The 20,207-nt window shown below is 44.3% G+C and overlaps 1 protein-coding gene across 2 annotated transcripts; it reads left to right on the forward strand.

The window, feature by feature from the left end:
- The first annotated feature begins 567 nt into the window (after positions 1–567).
- Positions 568–19,898, forward strand: LOC123097355 (ABC transporter E family member 2). Of its 2 annotated transcripts, XR_006447115.1 has the most exons (13): positions 568–903; positions 1,661–1,746; positions 1,838–1,935; positions 3,319–3,436; positions 3,558–3,647; positions 4,298–4,602; positions 4,697–4,892; positions 4,969–5,151; positions 5,886–6,155; positions 6,815–7,060; positions 15,919–16,080; positions 19,379–19,516; positions 19,605–19,898. XR_006447115.1 is itself a non-coding variant. In XM_044519073.1 (12 exons), the coding sequence occupies exons 1-11, from the start codon at positions 801–803 to the stop codon at positions 19,496–19,498; spliced, it is 1,815 nt and encodes a 604-aa protein (XP_044375008.1). In that variant the 5' UTR covers positions 568–800; the 3' UTR covers positions 19,499–19,516; positions 19,605–19,898. The 2 variants fall into 2 exon arrangements, 1 of the variants encoding a protein (XP_044375008.1); XM_044519073.1 differs by lacking the exon at positions 15,919–16,080.
- The last annotated feature ends 309 nt before the right edge of the window (positions 19,899–20,207 follow it).

Below are 20,207 nucleotides of genomic sequence, written 5' to 3' on the forward strand. Positions count from 1 at the left end.
TGTCATGAAGAAAGCAGTAGCAACATACTAAACGATCGAGTGCTAAGCTAACAGAATGGGTCAAGTCAATCACATCATTCTCCTAATGATGTGATCCCGTTAATCAAATAACAACTCTTTGTCCATGGTTAGGAAACATAACCATCTTTGATTAACGAGCTAGTCAAGTAGAGGCATACTAGTGACACTCTGTTTGTTTATGTATTCACACATGTATCATGTTTCCGGTTAATACAATTCTAACATGAATAATAAACATTTATCATGATATAAGGAAATAAATAATAACTTTATTATTGCCGACCCATTCATCTCTTGATCTGATGGTCACCGCTGAGGCCTCCATCTCCGGCACGAATCTATAAATTATTTTTGAACATCAGTACAGACGCAAGCGCTCATACATACGCGCATACACTCATCCCTATGAACGCACACACGCACACGTCTCCTCCCACTGAAAGCACATCGTCAGAAATCCTAAAATAAATCCAAAAATAATGCGAGCACCAACCATTGTCCCTCCAACCATTTATAATTGAGATCGTGAGTTTGAGTGGTCCGGTTGTAAATGCTTGACGCGGTTTAGACCGACTGGAGGACTCGAGCCTAGGGTTTTTTGGTTGGTCTGCCCACCAGCGCGCGTACGACCACACTTGATAGCCAAAGCCAAAGTGATATACCCTCCTCCCCGCCGCCGCTTCCACGCCTAACTCTAGTGCCGCCGCCAGTGGTTGTGCTCTGCCCCCTCCAGCGGAAATCTCTTTGGACGGGGCGGCGAATACGGGGAGTCGCCGCAGATGGCGGACCGTTTGACCCGTATCGCGATCGTGAGCGAGGACAAGTGCAAGCCCAAGAAGTGCCGCCAGGAGTGCAAGAAGAGCTGCCCCGTTGTCAAGACCGGTAATTCACCTCTCTCTCCACACTCGCGGGTCTGATCGACGAGGGCTTACGATTTGTCTGCCGGTGCTATTGGTGAATCAAAGCGTAGATCCCAGTGGTTTCCCATTTCCACGGGGCAATCTGTTTATATGATGATTTTGATTTCAAGCTGACTGATCTGTGCCTTGTACTAGCAGGATCTGGGGAATTGGATCGCTTAACATGGTCACGTTTTTGTTTTGGCAGCTGTAGTATCGTTGCTACGAACTTGCTTAAGCGTTGTTACGTGCTTAAGATTTGATTCAGTTTCTCGTACATGTTGCCATCTGTTTGTTATTGTAGTCTATGAACAAGGATCAGTGTCCACATATATGCGCACATTTATAGCGCTTATTGTGGCTGCACCAATTCTCCATTTCCCCTTTTGGTGCTTACAGTGCGTTTGGTTGAGGGGATTTAGTGTTAGGGAATGAGCGTTTTGGGGGTATGAAACATATAATCCATTGTTTGGCCGGTGGCAAGGGAGCTGAGGAGGAAAGGGAGAAAGGGAACTAAGGAGCCCAATTCCCAAAATTCGAACTAAATCTCACCTCACACCAAACATGGGTTTTAGATTAGTAATCAATTTCCCAAGCCTAATTCCCCAACAAACTCCCACATCTAAACACCCATCCCCTTTCCCTAACATTGCCAAGCACGTTGATGTGTTATGCATGCTAGAGGGTTTCCTAGCTAAAGTGCTGCTGTGGTTATGACAATTAACTGTCTTATTGTACAGGAAAGCTTTGCATTGAAGTTAGTCCAGCGGCCAAACTTGCATTCATTTCTGAAGAGCTGTGTATTGGTTGTGGTATTTGTGTTAAGGTATGCTTGTCATTTAATACAACAATTAAGATGTATGATTTTTCATAGTGTTACTATAATCTTCTCACTTCTGCTGTAATACTTGATGCAGAAATGCCCATTTGATGCCATTGAAATCATCAATCTTCCAAAAGATTTGGAGAAAGATACTACCCATCGCTATGGACCGAATACCTTCAAATTGCACAGGTACTTTCTAAGTCAAAGAGCCTGGCGCTGCGTTTGGATGTCTGTATTAAAGGCCTCCGTATTGAATTGGTTTCAATACCAATTCAGTGGGTAAACTGTAATGGACATGAATACAATTTCGCTTGTTTGGATGCTCATGGAATCCCAGTGAGGTTTCAATACCAAATCTTGTTTGGATGGCAAACTATGGAATTGCATAGTGCCTTGTTCTATATGTATCAAATCGAAATTTGTACAATATGTGACTATAATTTCCACACATAATTATAGTTCCACACATAATTAAGAATCATAAGTTCCACACAAAATTAAGAATCAATCCACCCGTGAAAGCAGAATCACAAGTTCCACACATAATATCGAAATTTGTACAATATGTCTCTTATGAAAAGCAACCAGCCAAAGCAGAGCCATAAGTTCCACACATAATTAAGAATCAATCCACCCATCAAAAATTAACAATCGATCCTTTTGTTACTAATCTCATCTAGCAATACGGCGAAGAGAAACTAAATTTGGTCTGACTGGATGATTATATGAAACAAACAAAATTTCCTGCAGTGTCATAAGAGAGCAAGCACCATGAAATCTGTTCCTGCAGTTGACACTTGACAGTACATGGCTGGGTAATGTGCATTCGACCACCAACTGATGAACTAGTGAATTAGTAACGACTGAAGAGATTGCCGGATTGAAAGGACGTGAGCAATATTGCAATATTTTGGCAACTTGTAACCAGCAGCAAAGAAGAAACAAACAAGGACGGAACCGTGAGAGATTGGATGGTTACCAATGCGTGCAGGTGGAGATGGAGGCGGTGACGGTGGGATCGGCAGCGCCGGCGGCCATGGCTTGCTAGTCCTGACGGATGGCCACTGCAACTCCATCCGAGCCGGAGGGGGAGATGAGTCATCCATTGGAGAAGGGGGATGAGCTGAGGTGGCGGGGATTCAGGTGCCGGAGGGCCGGCGAGGACTGGCCACCGTCGTCGGGGGGCTTCTCCGTCGGCGAGGATTGGCCACCGCCGTCGGTGGGCCGCTGTTTCCTTGGTCAAGCGAGGGAAGAAAGAAAGATTGAATCGTTATGTTTTGCGGGATGGACGATTTCCAGCCAAATCGGAGGGGTTGAGCTCGGAAACATTGGGAGGGCTCAGCGCGTGTAAGCGATTTCGGTGCTGTATTCGTTTTATTTCAGACTGCTGTTTCCATGTGCATGCCAAACAGCTGAATTGGAAATTTGGGAATAAAAAATCCAATTCGGGGCCTCATTACAGACATCCAAACGCAGCGTGGTTGTATGAATGTGTATTTTTTTGGTATTTGTGTGTTGTTTAATCTGGGTTGAGGCTGCCCTTTCGAAGAAGTAATAATTTGGAGCTTGCAGGTTGCCTGTTCCAAGACCTGGTCAAGTTTTGGGTCTTGTTGGAACCAATGGAATTGGGAAGTCAACAGCACTTAAAGTCTTAGCTGGCAAGCTGAAGCCCAATCTGGGACGATTCAAAGTATGTTCAGTATCTCTTCTCTGATTCCTATCTGATGGTTGGTTTCAACTGGTTTCTTAGATTGGGGGAGTCCCTTAACTCCCTGCACAACAGATGGTTATTCATAGATCTTCTCTTGCAGAATCCACCTGACTGGCAAGAGATCCTTACATATTTCCGTGGGTCTGAACTTCAGAACTATTTTACGCGCATATTGGAGGATAACCTGAAGGTTCTACTTTTTTACTTATCGTGCTTGTAATTCATGCAGGGCTTGTTAATACGTGTTTTCAACAAGCTCTTGATGTCCAGCTTATAATCACTTTCCACGTGTGCTAATATTTTTTTTTTTGTAATGCATCTGAATAGTTTGACTATATACATATAGATAGTCTGAGATTATTCAAGTCTTGGGGTTGTCACCATATTGTAGTTACTGACATACCAAATACTCCTTCCGTCCGAGTTTATTGGTCTGGATGCCCAGTTCTCTAGGACCAAGGGACTCAGCCCTCTTAATTGCATAGTCCTTTGATCTCTCCCCCAAGCCTGCATGCGGTTGCTCTCCTGCTTGCATGCCCCAGTCAATAGCATGCATGCAGCAGCAGCCTATTTCTCTCCCCTAGCCTGCATGTGTATGCATGTCCAATCATCTCATGGGACTAGCAACAGATCTCCAGAGAAACACAGCGCTATAAAAGCAAATGGCCTAACAAATATGGACGCCGTATGGTGCGCCGGCCCTTCAATCCTGGACGGAGGAAGTACCTAGTACTCAGACATGTTTGAATAGGCTGTTCCAGTGTATGATTTTGCATCTGTCTTATGCTGTTGACCGCTTCTGATACTGTGCATTCTATCTCTGCCCCCCATATTCTATAGGCAATCATCAAGCCGCAGTATGTTGACCATATTCCAAAAGCTGTTCAAGGAAATGTAGGGCAAGTACTTGAGCAGAAAGATGAGCGGGATATGAAAAATGAGCTGTGCGTTGACCTTGAATTGAACCAAGTTATTGACAGAAATGTAGGAGATCTGTCTGGTGGCGAGCTTCAGAGATTTGCAATAGCAGTTGTTGCTGTACAAAGTGCGGAAATTTACATGTTTGATGAGCCATCAAGTTATTTGGACGTTAAACAGAGGCTTAAGGCTGCCCGAGTCATTAGGTCTTTGCTTAGATCAAACAGGTAATGCATCATTTGTTATCCTAATTATCTTTTGGATCTTTTGACTAAAAGCTTCAAGAAATTTATTATCAAGTGTTCTCTGATTTGTTTTCAGCTATGTCATCGTTGTCGAACATGACTTGAGTGTCTTAGATTACTTGTCCGACTTTATTTGCTGCTTATATGGGAAGCCAGGTGCTTACGGTGTAGTTACGTTACCATTTTCGGTCCGAGAAGGTATCAATATTTTCCTGGCTGGATTTGTTCCAACAGAAAACCTTCGGTTTCGAGATGAATCTCTTACATTTAAGGTAACATTGGCTCATAGGATTTGAAATACTTGTTCAGTCATGAAACCTATGTCTTATGTTAGCATGGTCCTGTTAGATTGCGGAGACCCAGGAAAACGCAGAGGAAGTTGCTACGTACCAGCGGTACAAGTACCCTACCATGAGCAAAACACAGGGAAATTTCAAGCTCTCTGTCGTTGAGGGTGAATTCACTGATTCTCAGATTGTTGTGATGCTTGGTGAGAACGGCACAGGGAAAACTACATTCATCAGAATGCTGGTACATCTTTCTCTCTCTCCCCTCCCTCCGCCCTACTTCCCTCTCACCTTATTCTTATCTTGCAAACCTTGTAAGTAGTGCTCATATTTGAAATGATATGAGAACCTTTGGCTCTTTAGTTTCTTACCATTACGGACACTGTGAGCTTGACACTATATAGAAAAAATCACGACTATCCATTTCAAGGTTGAAATTTCAACAAGTGCAGAATATGTCTAGTTTTTCCTTTGCCACTATTAAAAGTTGTGTTAACTCCCTAGTAGTGTAGTACTCTGAAAGTCAACTAAGTATTACTGAATCAAGATTCCTATTGGGTATTGTTAACACAATTTAGTTTGGTGGTGCTTCAAACCCAATGTATACAATTTAGTATGTTGCTGTTCTCAAGGAGCGCAGTATTTTGCCTACCCCAACTTGTTTGGGACTAAAAGGCTTTGTTGTTGCTGTTTGAAAATGTTCATCTTAGATGAATGCAGTTTACCCTTCTTCTCTATAAAGCGGGGTGCAACATTTAATCTATTGATATCGGCTATCTAAAGGTGTGAATTTTACCTTAGAAATCGAGGATACCTTGTCTTTCTGATGGTACTGTATTGTATACTTATGATTTTATAAGAAATTTACTGTTACATGGCTCAAATCATGTGAAGCTCATCTGGCTAAAACAGTACATAATGTAATTTTACTGAATTGATGAAGCAGTTGCATCATACTTTCTTGTTGTGACTGGACAGGCCGGGTTGTTGAAGCCAGATACCATGGAAGGAAGTGAGGTTGAAATTCCTGAATTCAATGTGTCCTACAAGCCTCAAAAGATCAGCCCAAAATTCCAGCATCCAGTGAGGCACTTGCTGCATTCGAAAATACGCGATTCATATACTCATCCTCAGTTTGTATCTGATGTTATGAAACCACTACAAATTGAGCAACTCATGGACCAGGAAGTCATTAATTTATCAGGTGGAGAGCTCCAGAGAGTAGCATTATGTTTGTGCCTTGGAAAGGTATTTTCTTCTTCCACTTCGAACTTTATACGGGATAAAGCAATTCTTTTTTGCATCATATGGTTTTGAACTTCTGAAGGCTTCTCATCTTGTATTTTTTTTAAATGTTCAATATACTAAATGTATATTTTCCATTTGTTTTTTTAAGACTCCTTTCTCGCTCTACTTTTACGGTTGAGTAAGATTTTGGATATTGTATCAAGCACAAAGATAATGTATGGTCCATAATCTATTTGTGATGCTTCACCCTGCTATAGTGTGATTTTTAGCATGTCTTAAGTATCAACACAGTCCTTGGCTCATGTGTGAAAATGATTTTCCTAAACGGTACTCCTTCCACCCCATAATATAGTCCGCGTTGGTTTTACCAAAAGTCAAGCTTCACAAACTTTGACGATGTTTATAAGGAAAACCATCTATATCTACAATATCAAATGTATACCATATGAAAATATACTTCATGATGAATCCAATGGTATTGAATTGGCATTCTAGATGTTGATAAATTTCAATTTTTCTATAAACTTGGTCAAGGTTTACAAGATTTGACTTGGAAAAATCTGATATGTACTATATTTTGGGACGGAGGGAATAATATTTAATGGGGCCAAGAACATACGTCCCGTCAGCTTATTGATGCCAACTTTGTGGTTGTTCAGCCTGCAGATATTTATTTAATTGATGAGCCAAGTGCATATCTCGATTCAGAGCAGCGTATTGTTGCCTCGAAGGTTATCAAAAGATTCATCCTTCATGCAAAGAAAACTGCATTTATTGTGGAGCATGATTTCATCATGGCAACCTACTTAGCGGACAAGGTTATTGTTTATGAGGGACTTGCTTCTATTGACTGTACTGCCAATGCACCACAGTCTTTGGTATCTGGGATGAATAAATTCTTATCGGTAAGTGCAGGGTAATAAATATTTACAAGATACTCCCTCCCGCTCTTATATTTCTTTACAGAGGGAGTACTATACTTCCTCTGTCTCGGTTTATTAGCCCTCATCGTATTTTGGGTCAACCTTTGACCATAGGTTTGACTTCAAAATAGAAATGATATGCCATAAAAATTATATTGTTGGATTCCTAGTGGAAACTAGTCGGTTTGTGTACCTCGCTGGTAGATTTTGTGTTGGTTTTCATATTTTGCATAAAATTATATGTGTCTAACCTCCTATTCAGTCATGGAAGTTTACATTTACATCTTCTCTGGTCTTTATCAACATGTATGCATAACGAATAAATATGCAGGTGTTGGGTAGTTTCTGGAGGCCATTATTTGGGTTTTAATATATTGTATCATGGTTACCTCTATAAGCTTGATTTAGGAACAATATATAGAGCCACAAAAATGTATAGAAAAACAGCAGCAAACTGATCGAAATTTATGTTCACCTACTCCATATCATAGACTTCCATGTACAGCAACACATAAATGTGTGCTGCAGCCTTTAAGCATATTTGTGCACATCAAGGCTAAACTCGTAAAAATGATGGCACAATCTCAAATAGAGTTTACAAACTATACTATTACCTAAACGCTTTGTAGGAGCAACAAATAATACAGCCCATAGGAAAGATGCTCGTAATTCTAAAAGTGTTCCAGAACTGAAACCCCCAAGTGCCACATCTTGACCTGCGATTGGATATGATGTATACATATACACATGGATCACATAATTTTGTTGACAATGAAAATAGTGATAGTTGAATGCGCATCACAACTTGTGGTAGTTGAATGAACCTCCTGTAACTTGTGTTCGATCCAGATCGCAAGGAGGCGGTGGCACATGGAAAAATGACTTCGTTGAGCCAAACCTATATTGATTATCTTCTCCGCCACCATATTAAATCATCAACTAGGAGAACATTTTAGCAGCATTTCAATTACATTGGCATCAAAATCTTATAACTCAATAATTACACTTGCAGAAATCAAGAATAAATGCCATGATTTCACCTGTGGTGTTTCATTTTGCATAGTCATAGAAGAAACTCAACAATGAACATTGTCGGTCGTTTGCACTAAATTAAACAACATCATACGATAGCAAATTCCCCATTCACATCACCAATTTCCCCTTCAGAATTCAGACCTAAGGATAGCATGTCCCTGATTTAAAAGTGTTGAATGTGAGGCCCAAGTGGCCCAGGCCCATATGGGGCTGACCTAGAAGAGCCCCAGCTCTCTCGTTCCAGTGAGCCGCCACACACTCACGCGAGGGACAAGACACAGGAGGGTGAGCAGTCTGAGGTGAGTTCCTCCCTGAGAATCAACATGGTATCAGACCAGGCTGCAGCGGGGTCCGGCGGAGAGAGGTGCTGCGCGGGGCCAGGCGAGAAGAGGCCGCTGTGCGCGGGCTGCGTGCGTTGCGGAAGGGCGAGCGGCGGCCAGCTGGGCAAGGCGGCTGCAGCGCAGGAGGAGAAGGAGCTGCGGGAGCTCGCAGCGGCTGCGGCTGGAGGCGGAGTGCAGCGAGGTGGCGCGGCCGGCTCGGGAGAGGAGGTTGCTGTGCGCGCGCGGCAAGGTGTGTGCGGGAGCTGGCGCGTGCGCGTGCGGAGGCGGCTCGGCGCGTGGGTGAGCTGCGGCTGGAGAGCTGCTGCTGCTGCGGGGACAAGGCGTGGCTGAGAGGTGCTGCGGGAGGTGCAGTGGAGAAGAAGGGCTGCTGCTGTCAATCCGAGCTGCTGCTGTGGATCCATCTTCTATGGACTAGCTGCTGCGTGCTGTTCCGGCTGGAAGTGCTGCTGCTTCTGCTACTTGGAAGAGGAAGAAGGGGAATTCCTGGTCAAGAGTGGGATTGCTGCTGCTGTGTGCTGTTGCTTGAAGTATTGTGTTGTTGTTGCTGCTGGTGGTCTGCACTTCTGATCTGCTACTGCTGCTGCTTGCACTTGAGGGCTGCTAGTACTGCTGTGGTTGTTTGCAGAGTTACGGGAGGAAGGTGACAGGTGGTGAGGTCAGGGTCATGGATTCGATGTGGTCGGATGATGTATGTTCGTGTGGTGCAGAGGAAGGAGGAAGGCACGCAGGAGATGAAGTGATGAGAGAAGGCGGAGATGTAGCTGGGTGTGCTCTGGGAAGCAGAGACTTGGAGGATGCCCTGCTTGCCGCCATCCAGGAGGAAGCTGTGTTGCGTGCACGTCTGGCCTCCGCTGAAGCAGCCTTTGATGCTGCACGGGTAAGGGTGGCTCGCATGATGTACACGACAGCGGCCATCGAGGAGGAGAGGACAAGTTCGGCCCTCTTTATCTGTACCAATGGAGATGACACTGAAAAGGCCACAATTGCTGCTCATAGGACTGATCCAGAGTGGATTCTAGACTCTGGTGCTTCTCAACATGTTGCAGGTGACTTCAGGGAGTTTGAGTCACATGATGAGGTCACTCCCTCTCAAAGTAAAATGATATGTACTGCTGACGGGACCTCACAGCCTATTAAGGGCATTGGGACAGTTCAATGTACACCTGAGATTAAGTTATCTTTGGTCCTACATGTGCCATCTTTTCTGGTCAATCTGTTATCTTTTAGTGCTCTAATTGACCAGGTGGACTGTAGGATAACAGTTGACAGAAAAATGTGCTTGATTGCGGACGGGCCGACTGGAAGGAGGATTGGGACTGGAATAAGGCGTAGGGGGCTGTGGTACATGGACCGTGAGGGGCTTGGTCAGACGGGCAGCCCAGTGTTTGCGGCAATTGTGGAAGAAAGAGAGTGTGGCGATGAAACATCACTGCAGAATGGGGCATGTATCCTTTGATAAAATGTTCAAGTTGTTTCCTGATGTAATGCATGGAGTCGATAAGAACAAGCTGAAATGTGATGCGTGTGAGTTCGCAAAACACACGAGGACGTCTTATGTGAGTAAGGGACTTAGGAGTATATCCCCATTCGTGCTTGTTCACTCGGATGTGTGGACAAGTCCGGTGGTGTCGGTTAGTGGTGCATAGTATTTTGTGACCTTTATTGACTGCCACTCACGTATGACATGGATCTATTTGATGCGTCACAAGGATGAAACTTTCCAATGCTTCAAGTCTTTCTATGCCTATGTGAAAAATCACTTCAAGGTTCAGGTACAAGTGATAAGAAGTGATAATGGCACTGAGTATGTGAACAAAGTGTTTGGGACCTTCTTATCAGAGCATGGGATTTTGCATCAAACCTCATGTCCGGACACTCCTCCTCAGAATGGGGTGGCAGAAAGGAAGAATCGTCATATTCTGGAGTTTGCTCGATCGCTGATGTTTACTATGAATGTGCCAAAATTCTTGTGGAGTAAAGCTGTGATGGCTGCGACATACCTGATCAATCGCACATCATCGAGAGTACATGGTATGAAGTCACCTTCTGAGTTACTTCTGGGAAAGAATGATTTTGTGGTTCCTCCCAAGCTGTTCGATTGTGTCTGCTTTGTCAGGGATCACAGGCCATCCGTGGGCAAATTGGATCCACGGCCGTCAAGTGTATCTTCATTGGGTACTCTTCTGGGCAGCGCGGCTACAAGTGTTGGAGTCCTTCCGAAGGGAGGACCTTTGTGAGCATGGATGTCACCTTCAGGGAATCCGAACCATTTTATGGTGAAAAAACTGATCTTAGTGGATTATTTGATAGTCTTGACCATACCCAGTCTACTGTGATAGGTCAAGAGGGGGAGAGTGGTGGGGGTGCCGATTCTGGTGCCAATTCAGTGCTGCAGCAACCAATTGAGGGTGATATTCCGGTACAACGAAGCGAGTGTAATCTCTGCCCAGGGTAGGAGATGAACTCACGCACACAAGATAGAAGAAGAGCACACAGGAGTTTTGGCACCGCACAACTTGTGCCTTTTCTGACTCTCTTTCTCTTGATTAACCAAAGTGATTACAGGGCATTTAAAAAGGAAGCAAACGCACAGGCCAAGTCACACACCGGCCTGATCCTAAACTCACGCTCCACACACACACGTACTCCACTAAACAAGTGCATGCACATCCAGCCACTCTGATGGATCAACTCAACGTCTTTGCCTCAACTAACTCAGCTCACTTTGAGCTAGTCTCTTGGCACGGCAACGTATAGATCCATCTCGCTCTCGGCTGCATGCATGTACCGATCAAATCTACCTAGTACTTATGCATGTACTCACAACTCCTGGCTTCACTTGACCGATGACCAGCTCGCACCATTGCCGATCCATCAGTCCACTTTACCATGATGCCATGCATCGCTGTACTAGACTTAGACTAAACCGACCCAAACAGAAATAAACTAGATGAACTACTAAACAACAATGGTTAACACCAACAATCACCCCCTTAACCTTGTTGTGCTTTATTGAGAACTCCATGGCGACCTTCAGTACAGCCCCGGCTGGTCGTCGGCGGTCGCGTCGGCGAGAAGCGCCCGCTCCTTCTTCGGCTCAGTACAGTCCCTGGAGTAATGCCCGTACTCTTGGCAAGTGTAGTAGCGGACCTTGCGAATGTCGAAGTTTCTCTTCTTGTTGGCGCCGCTGCGGTGGCGAGCAAGCCACTCCTCCGTGAGGAGCAGGCGACTCCCACCACCCTGGTCGTAGTTGCTGGCGCCCTCGTCCAAGTCGCTCCGGTCCTCCGCCGTTTTGAGCCTCCCCACAAGCTCTTCCATTGACATGGTTTTAAGATCAAGAAGTTGTTCAATGGCAATAGCTACCTGGGTATACTTGGACGGCACGATGCGGAGAAGCTTCTTCACGACCTTCATCTCGTCGAGGTTCTCACCGAGCGTGCGCAGCTTGTTGGCGATCCCGTTCATGCGCATGGCAAGCTCATCGAGGGTCTCGCCGCTCCTCATGCGGACGGCATCAAACTCCTCGAGGAGAGTCTGCGCCTTGGCCTCACGGACGCGGGCATCGCCGACCCGCATGATCTTGATGGCATCCCATGCCTCCTTTGCCGTCGCCTTCACGGCAAGCGTGGAGTGCATCTCCTCCGGCACGGCTCGCAGAATTGCCGCAAGCGCCGCCCTGTCCTGGCTGAAGCTCCCGCCTCCCTCGATGGCGTCGCACACGCGTTGGGCCTCCATGTTCACCTTCATGATCAGCGACCACTCGAAGTAGTTCGTCGCCGTCAGCGGCGGGTAGACGACGGTGCTGCTGGCCTGGTGGACGACCTCCTGCTGCACCACCACCTCGCGGCAGCCACGCCGTGTCGGGCTCCGGCCTCGGCGCACCACCGGCGAGGCCGAGACACGGCGGCGACCCGGCGACGGAGTGCGCGAACCTTCAGTCACCATGGCTCTGAATACCAAGTGTAATCTCTGCCCAGGGTAGGAGATGAACTCACGCACACAAGATAGAAGAAGAGCACACAGGAGTTTTGGCACCGCACAACTTGTGCCTTTTCTGACTCTCTTTCTCTTGATTAACCAAAGTGATTACAGGTTATTTAAAAAGGAAGCAAATGCACAGGCCAAGTCACACACCGGCCTGATCCTAAACTCACGCTCCACACACACACGTACTCCACTAAACAAGTGCATGCACATCCAGCCACTCTGATGGATCAACTCAACGTCTTTGCCTCAACTAACTAGCTCACTTTGAGCTAGTCTCTTGGCACGGCAACGTATAGATCCATCTTGCTCTCGGCTGCATGCATGTACCGATCAAATCTACCTAGTACTTATGCATGTACTCACAACTCCTGGCTTCACTTGACCGATGACCAGCTCGCACCATTGCCGATCCATCAGTCCACTTTACCATGATGCCATGCATCGCTGTACTAGACTTAGACTAAGCAGACACAAACAGAAATAAACTAGATGAACTACTAAACAACAATGGTTAACACCAACAGCGAGCAGCAGCCCCAGAAAATGATAACACCACAGAGTGAAGGACCGATTGTGACTGATGGGGTGCCGAGTCAGGCAGGTGGTGCTCCCACCCAGATCGGTTGTGTACCGAGGTGGATGGCAAAGCAAGAGGAGCAGCTAAAGGTGTATTCACGGAAGCAAGGTGATGCTTCTCATAGGTGGCAGAAGGTGAATGAGGAGCGTAACCCTCAAGTATATTCAAGACTACATCATCATGTTCAGGGGTAGCAGCCAACACAGGTGCAGGGGGAGCAGGAAGGCAACAATGCAAGCTCATCTGACACAGAGGACTTGCCAATTGCTTTGAGAAAAGGTACTCGAGAAAAGGCAGGGATACCAGAGCCAAAGTGTGGGTTCGATGCCAATGATATTGGAAATTATGTTTCCTATGAAGCATTGTCTCCAGCCCACAAAGCATTTGTTGCTTCTCTTCAGCTGGTGTCTCTTCCAACTGATTGGAAGGCAGCAAAAGTGGATCCAAAGTGGCGAGCAGCTATGATAGAGGAGCTGGAGGCATTAAGTAAGAACAAGACATGGGTACTAACACCTCTTCCAAGAGGAAAGAAGGCAGGCAGCTGCAAGTGGGTATACACTGTGAAGCAGAATGCAGAAGGGAAGTTTGAAAGGTACAAAGCAAGGCTTGTGGCGAGGGGATACAGCCAGACCTACGACATTGACTATGATGAGACCTTTGCTCCAGTAGCAAAGATGAACACTGTGAGGATCATGATCTCCTGTGCAGCGAATTTCGGGTGGTCCTTACATCAACTTGATGTGAAGAATGCTTTCTTGCATGGGGACCTGAAGGAGGAGGTCTACATGGAGATCCCACCGGGGTTCTCTACGTATGAGACTGTTGGCAAGGTATGCAGGTTAAAGAAATCTCTTTATGGTCTGAAACAGTCTCCGAGAGCATGGTTCGACAAGTTCAGACGTGCTGTATGTAATATGGGGTATGGGCAGTGTAACGGTGATCATACACTGTTCTACAGACATAAAGGAGGGAAAATCACTATACTTGCAGTATATGTGGATGATATTATTATCACAGGGGATGACAAAGAAGAAATAGCAAGACTGAAAGAGTGTTTGGGTAAAGCCTTTGAAGTCAAAGATCTGGGCCAACTCAAATACTTCCTGGGCATAGAAGTGGCCAGGTCTGCCAAGGGGATTGCGCTATCTCAGAGGAAGTATACTTTAGATCTCCTAAGCGATGTAGGAATGCTAGGATGTCGGGCAGCCCCAACCCCAATTGATCAAAACCACAAAGTGACTGCTCAATCAGGAGAGCCAGTGGATAGAGGTATCAACGATTGGTGGGAAGATTATTGTACTTGTGTCATACACGACCAGACATTGCATTTGCAGTAAGTGTTGTGAGCAGATACATGCATGAGCCTAGAAGTGGACATCTTGACGCAGTACATAGAATCTTGAGATACTTGAAAGGTTCTCTTGGGAAGGGACTCTTGTTCAAGAGTTATGGACACCTTGTTGTAGATGGTTATTGTGATGCTGATTGGGCTAGCTGTCTGGATGACAGGAGATCAACTTCAGGCTATTGTGTCTTTGTAGGAGGAAATCTAGTATCTTGGAGAAGCAAGAAACAACCTGCTGTTTCCAAATCAACTGCAGAGGCTGAATACAGAGCCATGTCCAAGGGACTGAGTGAGATGTGGACCAGAAATCTATTGGCAGAATTGAAGATATTTTAGACAGGTTGTATGAATGTGTGGTGTGATAACAAATCAGCAATCAACATAGCACACAATCCAGTGCAACATGATAGAACCAAGCATGTGGAAATAGACAGATTCTTCATCAAAGAAAAGCTTCACGCTGGGATCATCAAGATTGAGCATGTGAGTTCTGGGCAACAGATTGCAGACTGTTTGACTAAAGGATTGGGAACTAAAGAATGCAATCTAGCGTGTGACAAGATGGGAATGATAGATATCTATCACCCCTCTTGAGGGGGAGTGTTGAATGTGAGGCCCAAGTGGCCCAGGCCCATATGGGGCTGACCTAGAAGAGGAGCCCCAGCTCTCTCGTTCCAGTGAGCCACCACACACTCACGTGAGGGACAAGACACAGGAGGGTGAGCAGTCTGAGGTGAGTTCCTCCCTGAGAATCAACAAAAAGAAAACCAGTGTGACTAAATCAGAAAGATCACACTACAAAGTAAATAGTCATGATGGGATTGGGCCGATGTTACCCATTGGGACATTGGTCCGGCCCTGCCCATAACAAAGCCGATGGGTCTTGTCGGCCGGCTTCATAAGAAAATTGGGCCAGGGGAGCCGTTCATCACCGGTCCACCGGGACAAGCGAGTCGACCTTAATTTAGTTGCCCAAGGCTGTAGTCTGCCGTTACGACGCACATGCCTTTGTTAGGTTGTTACCCTTGTGCTTATATGGAAGTTTCAAACTAATGACCCAAGACCGCTTTTGTTTCAGAGTTACAAAATGCTACCTTATGGTGTAAACGGTTCGTGGCAGAAATAGAAACGAAGATGCATATATTCTTTTTTTCATTGAACAAATAAATTCTAAATATCTTAACGTACCACTAAAAATTCCTACAGCTAAATGATGCTAGTTGAAACAAGTTGTTGTGTAAATGCTCTTTGCTTTCGTACAATCTACTATTAAAATGGGACAGACCATGTTATCCAATGGGACATGAGGCAACTTGGTATTGGACCATTGGGCCGGCTCTATGTCCCTGAACAGAATAGAGGGGCCCGCAGGGACCAGGTCTGGGCCGGAGCGGGCTGGCCCATTCCCATCCTGAGTAAATAGTACAACTAACTTTGAACCATGTGCATATCTAATTGTGCTATATAAAACTGAAAAAGATAGAATAGATACAGTCCAGGGAAATCCATTCTTACCTATGAGAGTTCTTACCGTGTTTTCTTTTATCGTCTGTAGCTGAAGGGGCATCAGACAATCTCTTGGCAAATTCACATGGCCTAACAACTCCCACATGAGAAAAACAACCACCACAAGATCCCTCAAAATTGCCCATTATTGAACTACATGATTCTTGCTACAATGTCCAAACCAACATCAGACCTTGCGGTAACTTAGAAGGTAGTGATTATAAAATGTACATTGTGAGCCATGATCTATGTTATATTACTTCACATAAGGAGAAATATTCCAAGGGAAATTTAACATTTGCTCAGTTTATAGTGCACATGCTTAGTATGGACTACATGTTTAATAGAACTGTGGATGTACACGTACTATCATGATTGACCCTATCACATTAAAGAATGGCTAGATGAATGGTCAGCATGTGCCGTCAATGGAGCCATGAATCAACAGACAATAAATTTAACAAATTGCAATCAGATGTGTGAAGAACTATTTATGGCGGTGTTATTGCCCGAATCATGATATGAGAAAGTCAGTTTTATATAGACTAATATGATATATTCCATGTTTATATATCCTTTTACAGCTATGTAGCATCAATAACTGATCATCCAAATACGCCATACATGACACCACTGCAAGGCATTAGATCCTCAAATATACAGGTCGTCAACTAACTCAGCTGAAATCACAAATATCTCAGATAATGCTTCTGTGGATAACATGCCTTTACCTGAAGATTCCCAGGTTAGAGCAAACAGACAATGAAACCACTAAAATCCCATCGAGTTCAAAACTTCCTGAAGTGACTGTGAAGAGAAACATAAAAGAAAATAAAAAAGCAAAACAAATAGGTACTGAGATGTTTTGTGCGCGTGGAAAAAAACAGAGAGGTATCCTTGGAAGCCCTGTTTTTGAGTCTACGACTAGTCGATGAGTCATAACTGGAAGTCGACTCGAACACCTCGACTAGTCGGGACTAGTCGATCGGCACGGCACGACTCGTCGACTCGAAAACCTTGCCTGGAAGATATAAGTCTTTCCATGAAAATAACAAGAAGAATAACATAGGCTTGCACTAATATGACAATGTAAAGTGCGTGAGGTAACATACCATTCTATGTATAGTTAATCAGCTAAATAGTGGCTTCTATTCGGCTATGCACTCCATTTCTGTTTTTTCTTGCTCTCAAAATGTAACTTCGGGGCTTTGGAGAAACCTACAATCGGGACCTAAGAAGAAACATGAAAATTATGCATTAGTCTTTTGCATGAAATGCTAAATTATAGCAGCAGACAAACGTATAAAGCAATGGGAATTGCAGGAATCCAAAACTGTTAAAAAATCTTGTCATTAAAATCATGCAATAAATGGATTAGATGAGACCATCATTCACCTGTAATTTGTTCTCAGTTAATGTTTCTCCATGGCTATATTGTGTCATTTCCAGAAAACTATTTGATGCAAGTATCCGAAAAGCTAGCATAGGATGAACACAGATTCATAGAATGTTGGTATATACTATATAACAATGAAAAGATTTGTGAACACATCTCACTAATGGACTTACCAGTTGGAATTGACTGGCAATCTTTGGTCAGTATAATGAGGTTCAGCTCTACTACTGTTTCCCATTTATTTCCCTAGCTCACTATGAAACTTTTGTGCCTTTTATCATCACTCAAGTAGCAGATTTTCATTTCTTGGTTTCAACATGTTCTTTTGTACACTACCATGACCCATAGGAGGAAAATTGCATGTACAGAAGATGCTCTAATGCCGCACTTGACTTTTGTGTACCAGGTTAATTACCACATAAGTGAAAATACTCTAGCTGATCTTCTAACTTTCTTGGTGCAGTACATGAGTCACCTCTGTATTCCTTAACCTGCACTAAGTTGCCATGACCATTAACCATGGAATATGTGTACTGATTTGCGTAATTTTATTTGCAAGGTGGTACTACTTGATATTCTGCCAATAGCCGTCAATACTTGTTAGCTAACAAAAACTGCGGCAGCGAGCCACAAACTTCATCTATCTGCCAAACTGTCCACATATGGTTTTCACTTCAATTAGAAGCCAATCTCTGCAAATAAGAAAAAAAATGCTAGGTATTAGATCTTTCAAAGAATGATAAAGTAATGATACCTTTTTGTTGTCCGACCGAAATAAGCACCGGTGAAACGACCTGCTGCCAAGGGTTGTGCATGTCCGTCCTGGTGGCTATTGCTGCACTGGTGATGAGTTCTTGGCCGCGTTTTGGCCACCGCTGGGTGGTGTGCCCTGTGTCGATTTGTGCGGCGGTAAGCGCTGATGCCGAGCAGCCTGCAAGATGATGCCGAGGCCTTGACCTTATCTCCCCGATGGCCGGTGTGGCTCCAATGGAGAAACAGCGCGAGGCAACAGCAACAGATGGTGCGGCAGTGCGGATCTTGCGAACCGTGGAGCTCCGTCCATCGAGGACAGGGACAACGACCAGAGTGGTGATTGGCGACCGGTCTCCCGGATGGCTAGACAGCCCGTGGACACGGCTTCGGCGGGTGATCAGGTGGTGGGATGGAGAGGCGGCACAACGGCGCGCGGCGACTTGGCCCCTGACTGTGTGTGCATGGATGGCTGGATAAGGGGCTCATGTACAACGCCAAAGCTAAATTTCCCACCCAATTCACGCACAGATCAACAACAGTAGGTCTGGAGGATAATGACGGAAGTTGTGAATGATGGCCAGGATGGTAATCGATCGATGGGGAGGAGGGCTTTTATAGGCCTTACGGCGCGTGAGCGGCGACACAGCGTTGATGTTGTGGTGGGCGACATGCCGAGAACCGAGCTATAAATAATTAAATATCTGATTCTATGGCGGTTGATTGCTCGTAGCAAAACCTACCCAGAAATTGTACCCCCTCTACTGCCCAGAATTACATGTATCTCTTCTATATAAATTAGGAAGAGGCTGGAAAAAACTTAAAAAAAAGGAGAAAAAGGATTCCTACAGGATGTAGGGTCTTATTACTTACAAGTTTCTAATGATAATATTTTTGCTACATAAAAAAAGGAGAAAAAAAGGATTCCTATGGGATGTAGGCGGAGTACTTTATTATTTAAATATATGGTCAAAATTTGAAATAAATACTTGGGATAATAAATCAGAATTCAGGATGTAGGGTCTTATTACTTACAAGTTTCTAATGATAATATTTTTGCTACATAAAAAAAGGAGGAAAAAGGATTCCTATGGGATGTTGGCTGAGTATTTTATTATTTAAATATATGGTCAAAATTTGAAATAAAATACTTGTGGGATAATAAATCAGAATGCAGGATGTAGTAATCGAATCTTCCATCTCTGGTTGAGTTGTACGCATGCAGCTTTCTATAAGCTTAACTTTCAGTAGGATTCTCCAATTCTAGATTTGCATATGGAAACATTAAAATAGTTTTTTGTTTACAGACTCTTTGTTTTGGGGTGCTAATTTCCCTTTTGTTTTTGTTGTTGTTTTCTGATAGCATCTTGACATTACATTTAGAAGAGACCCGACCAACTATAGGCCACGAATCAACAAACTGGAATCAACGAAGGACAGAGAACAAAAGAATGCAGGGTCCTACTACTACCTAGATGATTAATGAGAGGGGCCAGCGCAGGTTGCTACAATTTGGTATTGGTTAATGGCTGCACGTATCCTATTCTTGATTGTTTAGTGAGTTTGTTTCTTTTTGGGCTCCTGTGTAGATTCTTGTTGGACGTCAATAATGTTCCGAACCCTTCTGGATCATGCGCAAGGCTAACGAGAAGTTGCCATGACGTGTGTCCATGGGACATGCGAATTGGCCACAGGAGTGAAGCGCATCGAGTGTGGTGCCTGGGTTTCAAAGAAGCGCATGTGTTGAAACTGTACTTTTTGTTGGTTTGAGCTGTGGGGAGAACGATCGTCAGTTTTCTTGTATTTGCATTGCTGTATCATGGCTTTACCATCTCATATTTTTCTATCGTGAAATCTTATAATGCATATTCTCTTGGAGCTTATTATAGTCCTCTCACTAGTATATCCTCATATAATATATTTTATGTCCTCTTACTAGTTGGTTCCGTTCCTTTTGAACTAGTCTTATGAATGATGAAGTGTGGTGGGCAGTACACGCTATACATTTTATTTTTTGTTCATCTCGTTCGTTTTGAACTAGTCTTATGAATGACGAAGTGTGGTATACATTTTATATTTTTGTTCACCTTAGAATTACATTTTTGCTAATTTTCAGCTTGTGTTCACCTTAGAATTATATTTTTACTAATGTCCACTTAGAATTTTATTTTTGCTAATTTCCAGTCGATTGA

The sequence above is a fragment of the Triticum aestivum genome, chromosome 4D, assembly GCF_018294505.1.
Source record: "Triticum aestivum cultivar Chinese Spring chromosome 4D, IWGSC CS RefSeq v2.1, whole genome shotgun sequence".
In the NCBI taxonomy this organism is placed as follows: Eukaryota; Viridiplantae; Streptophyta; class Magnoliopsida; order Poales; family Poaceae; genus Triticum; species Triticum aestivum.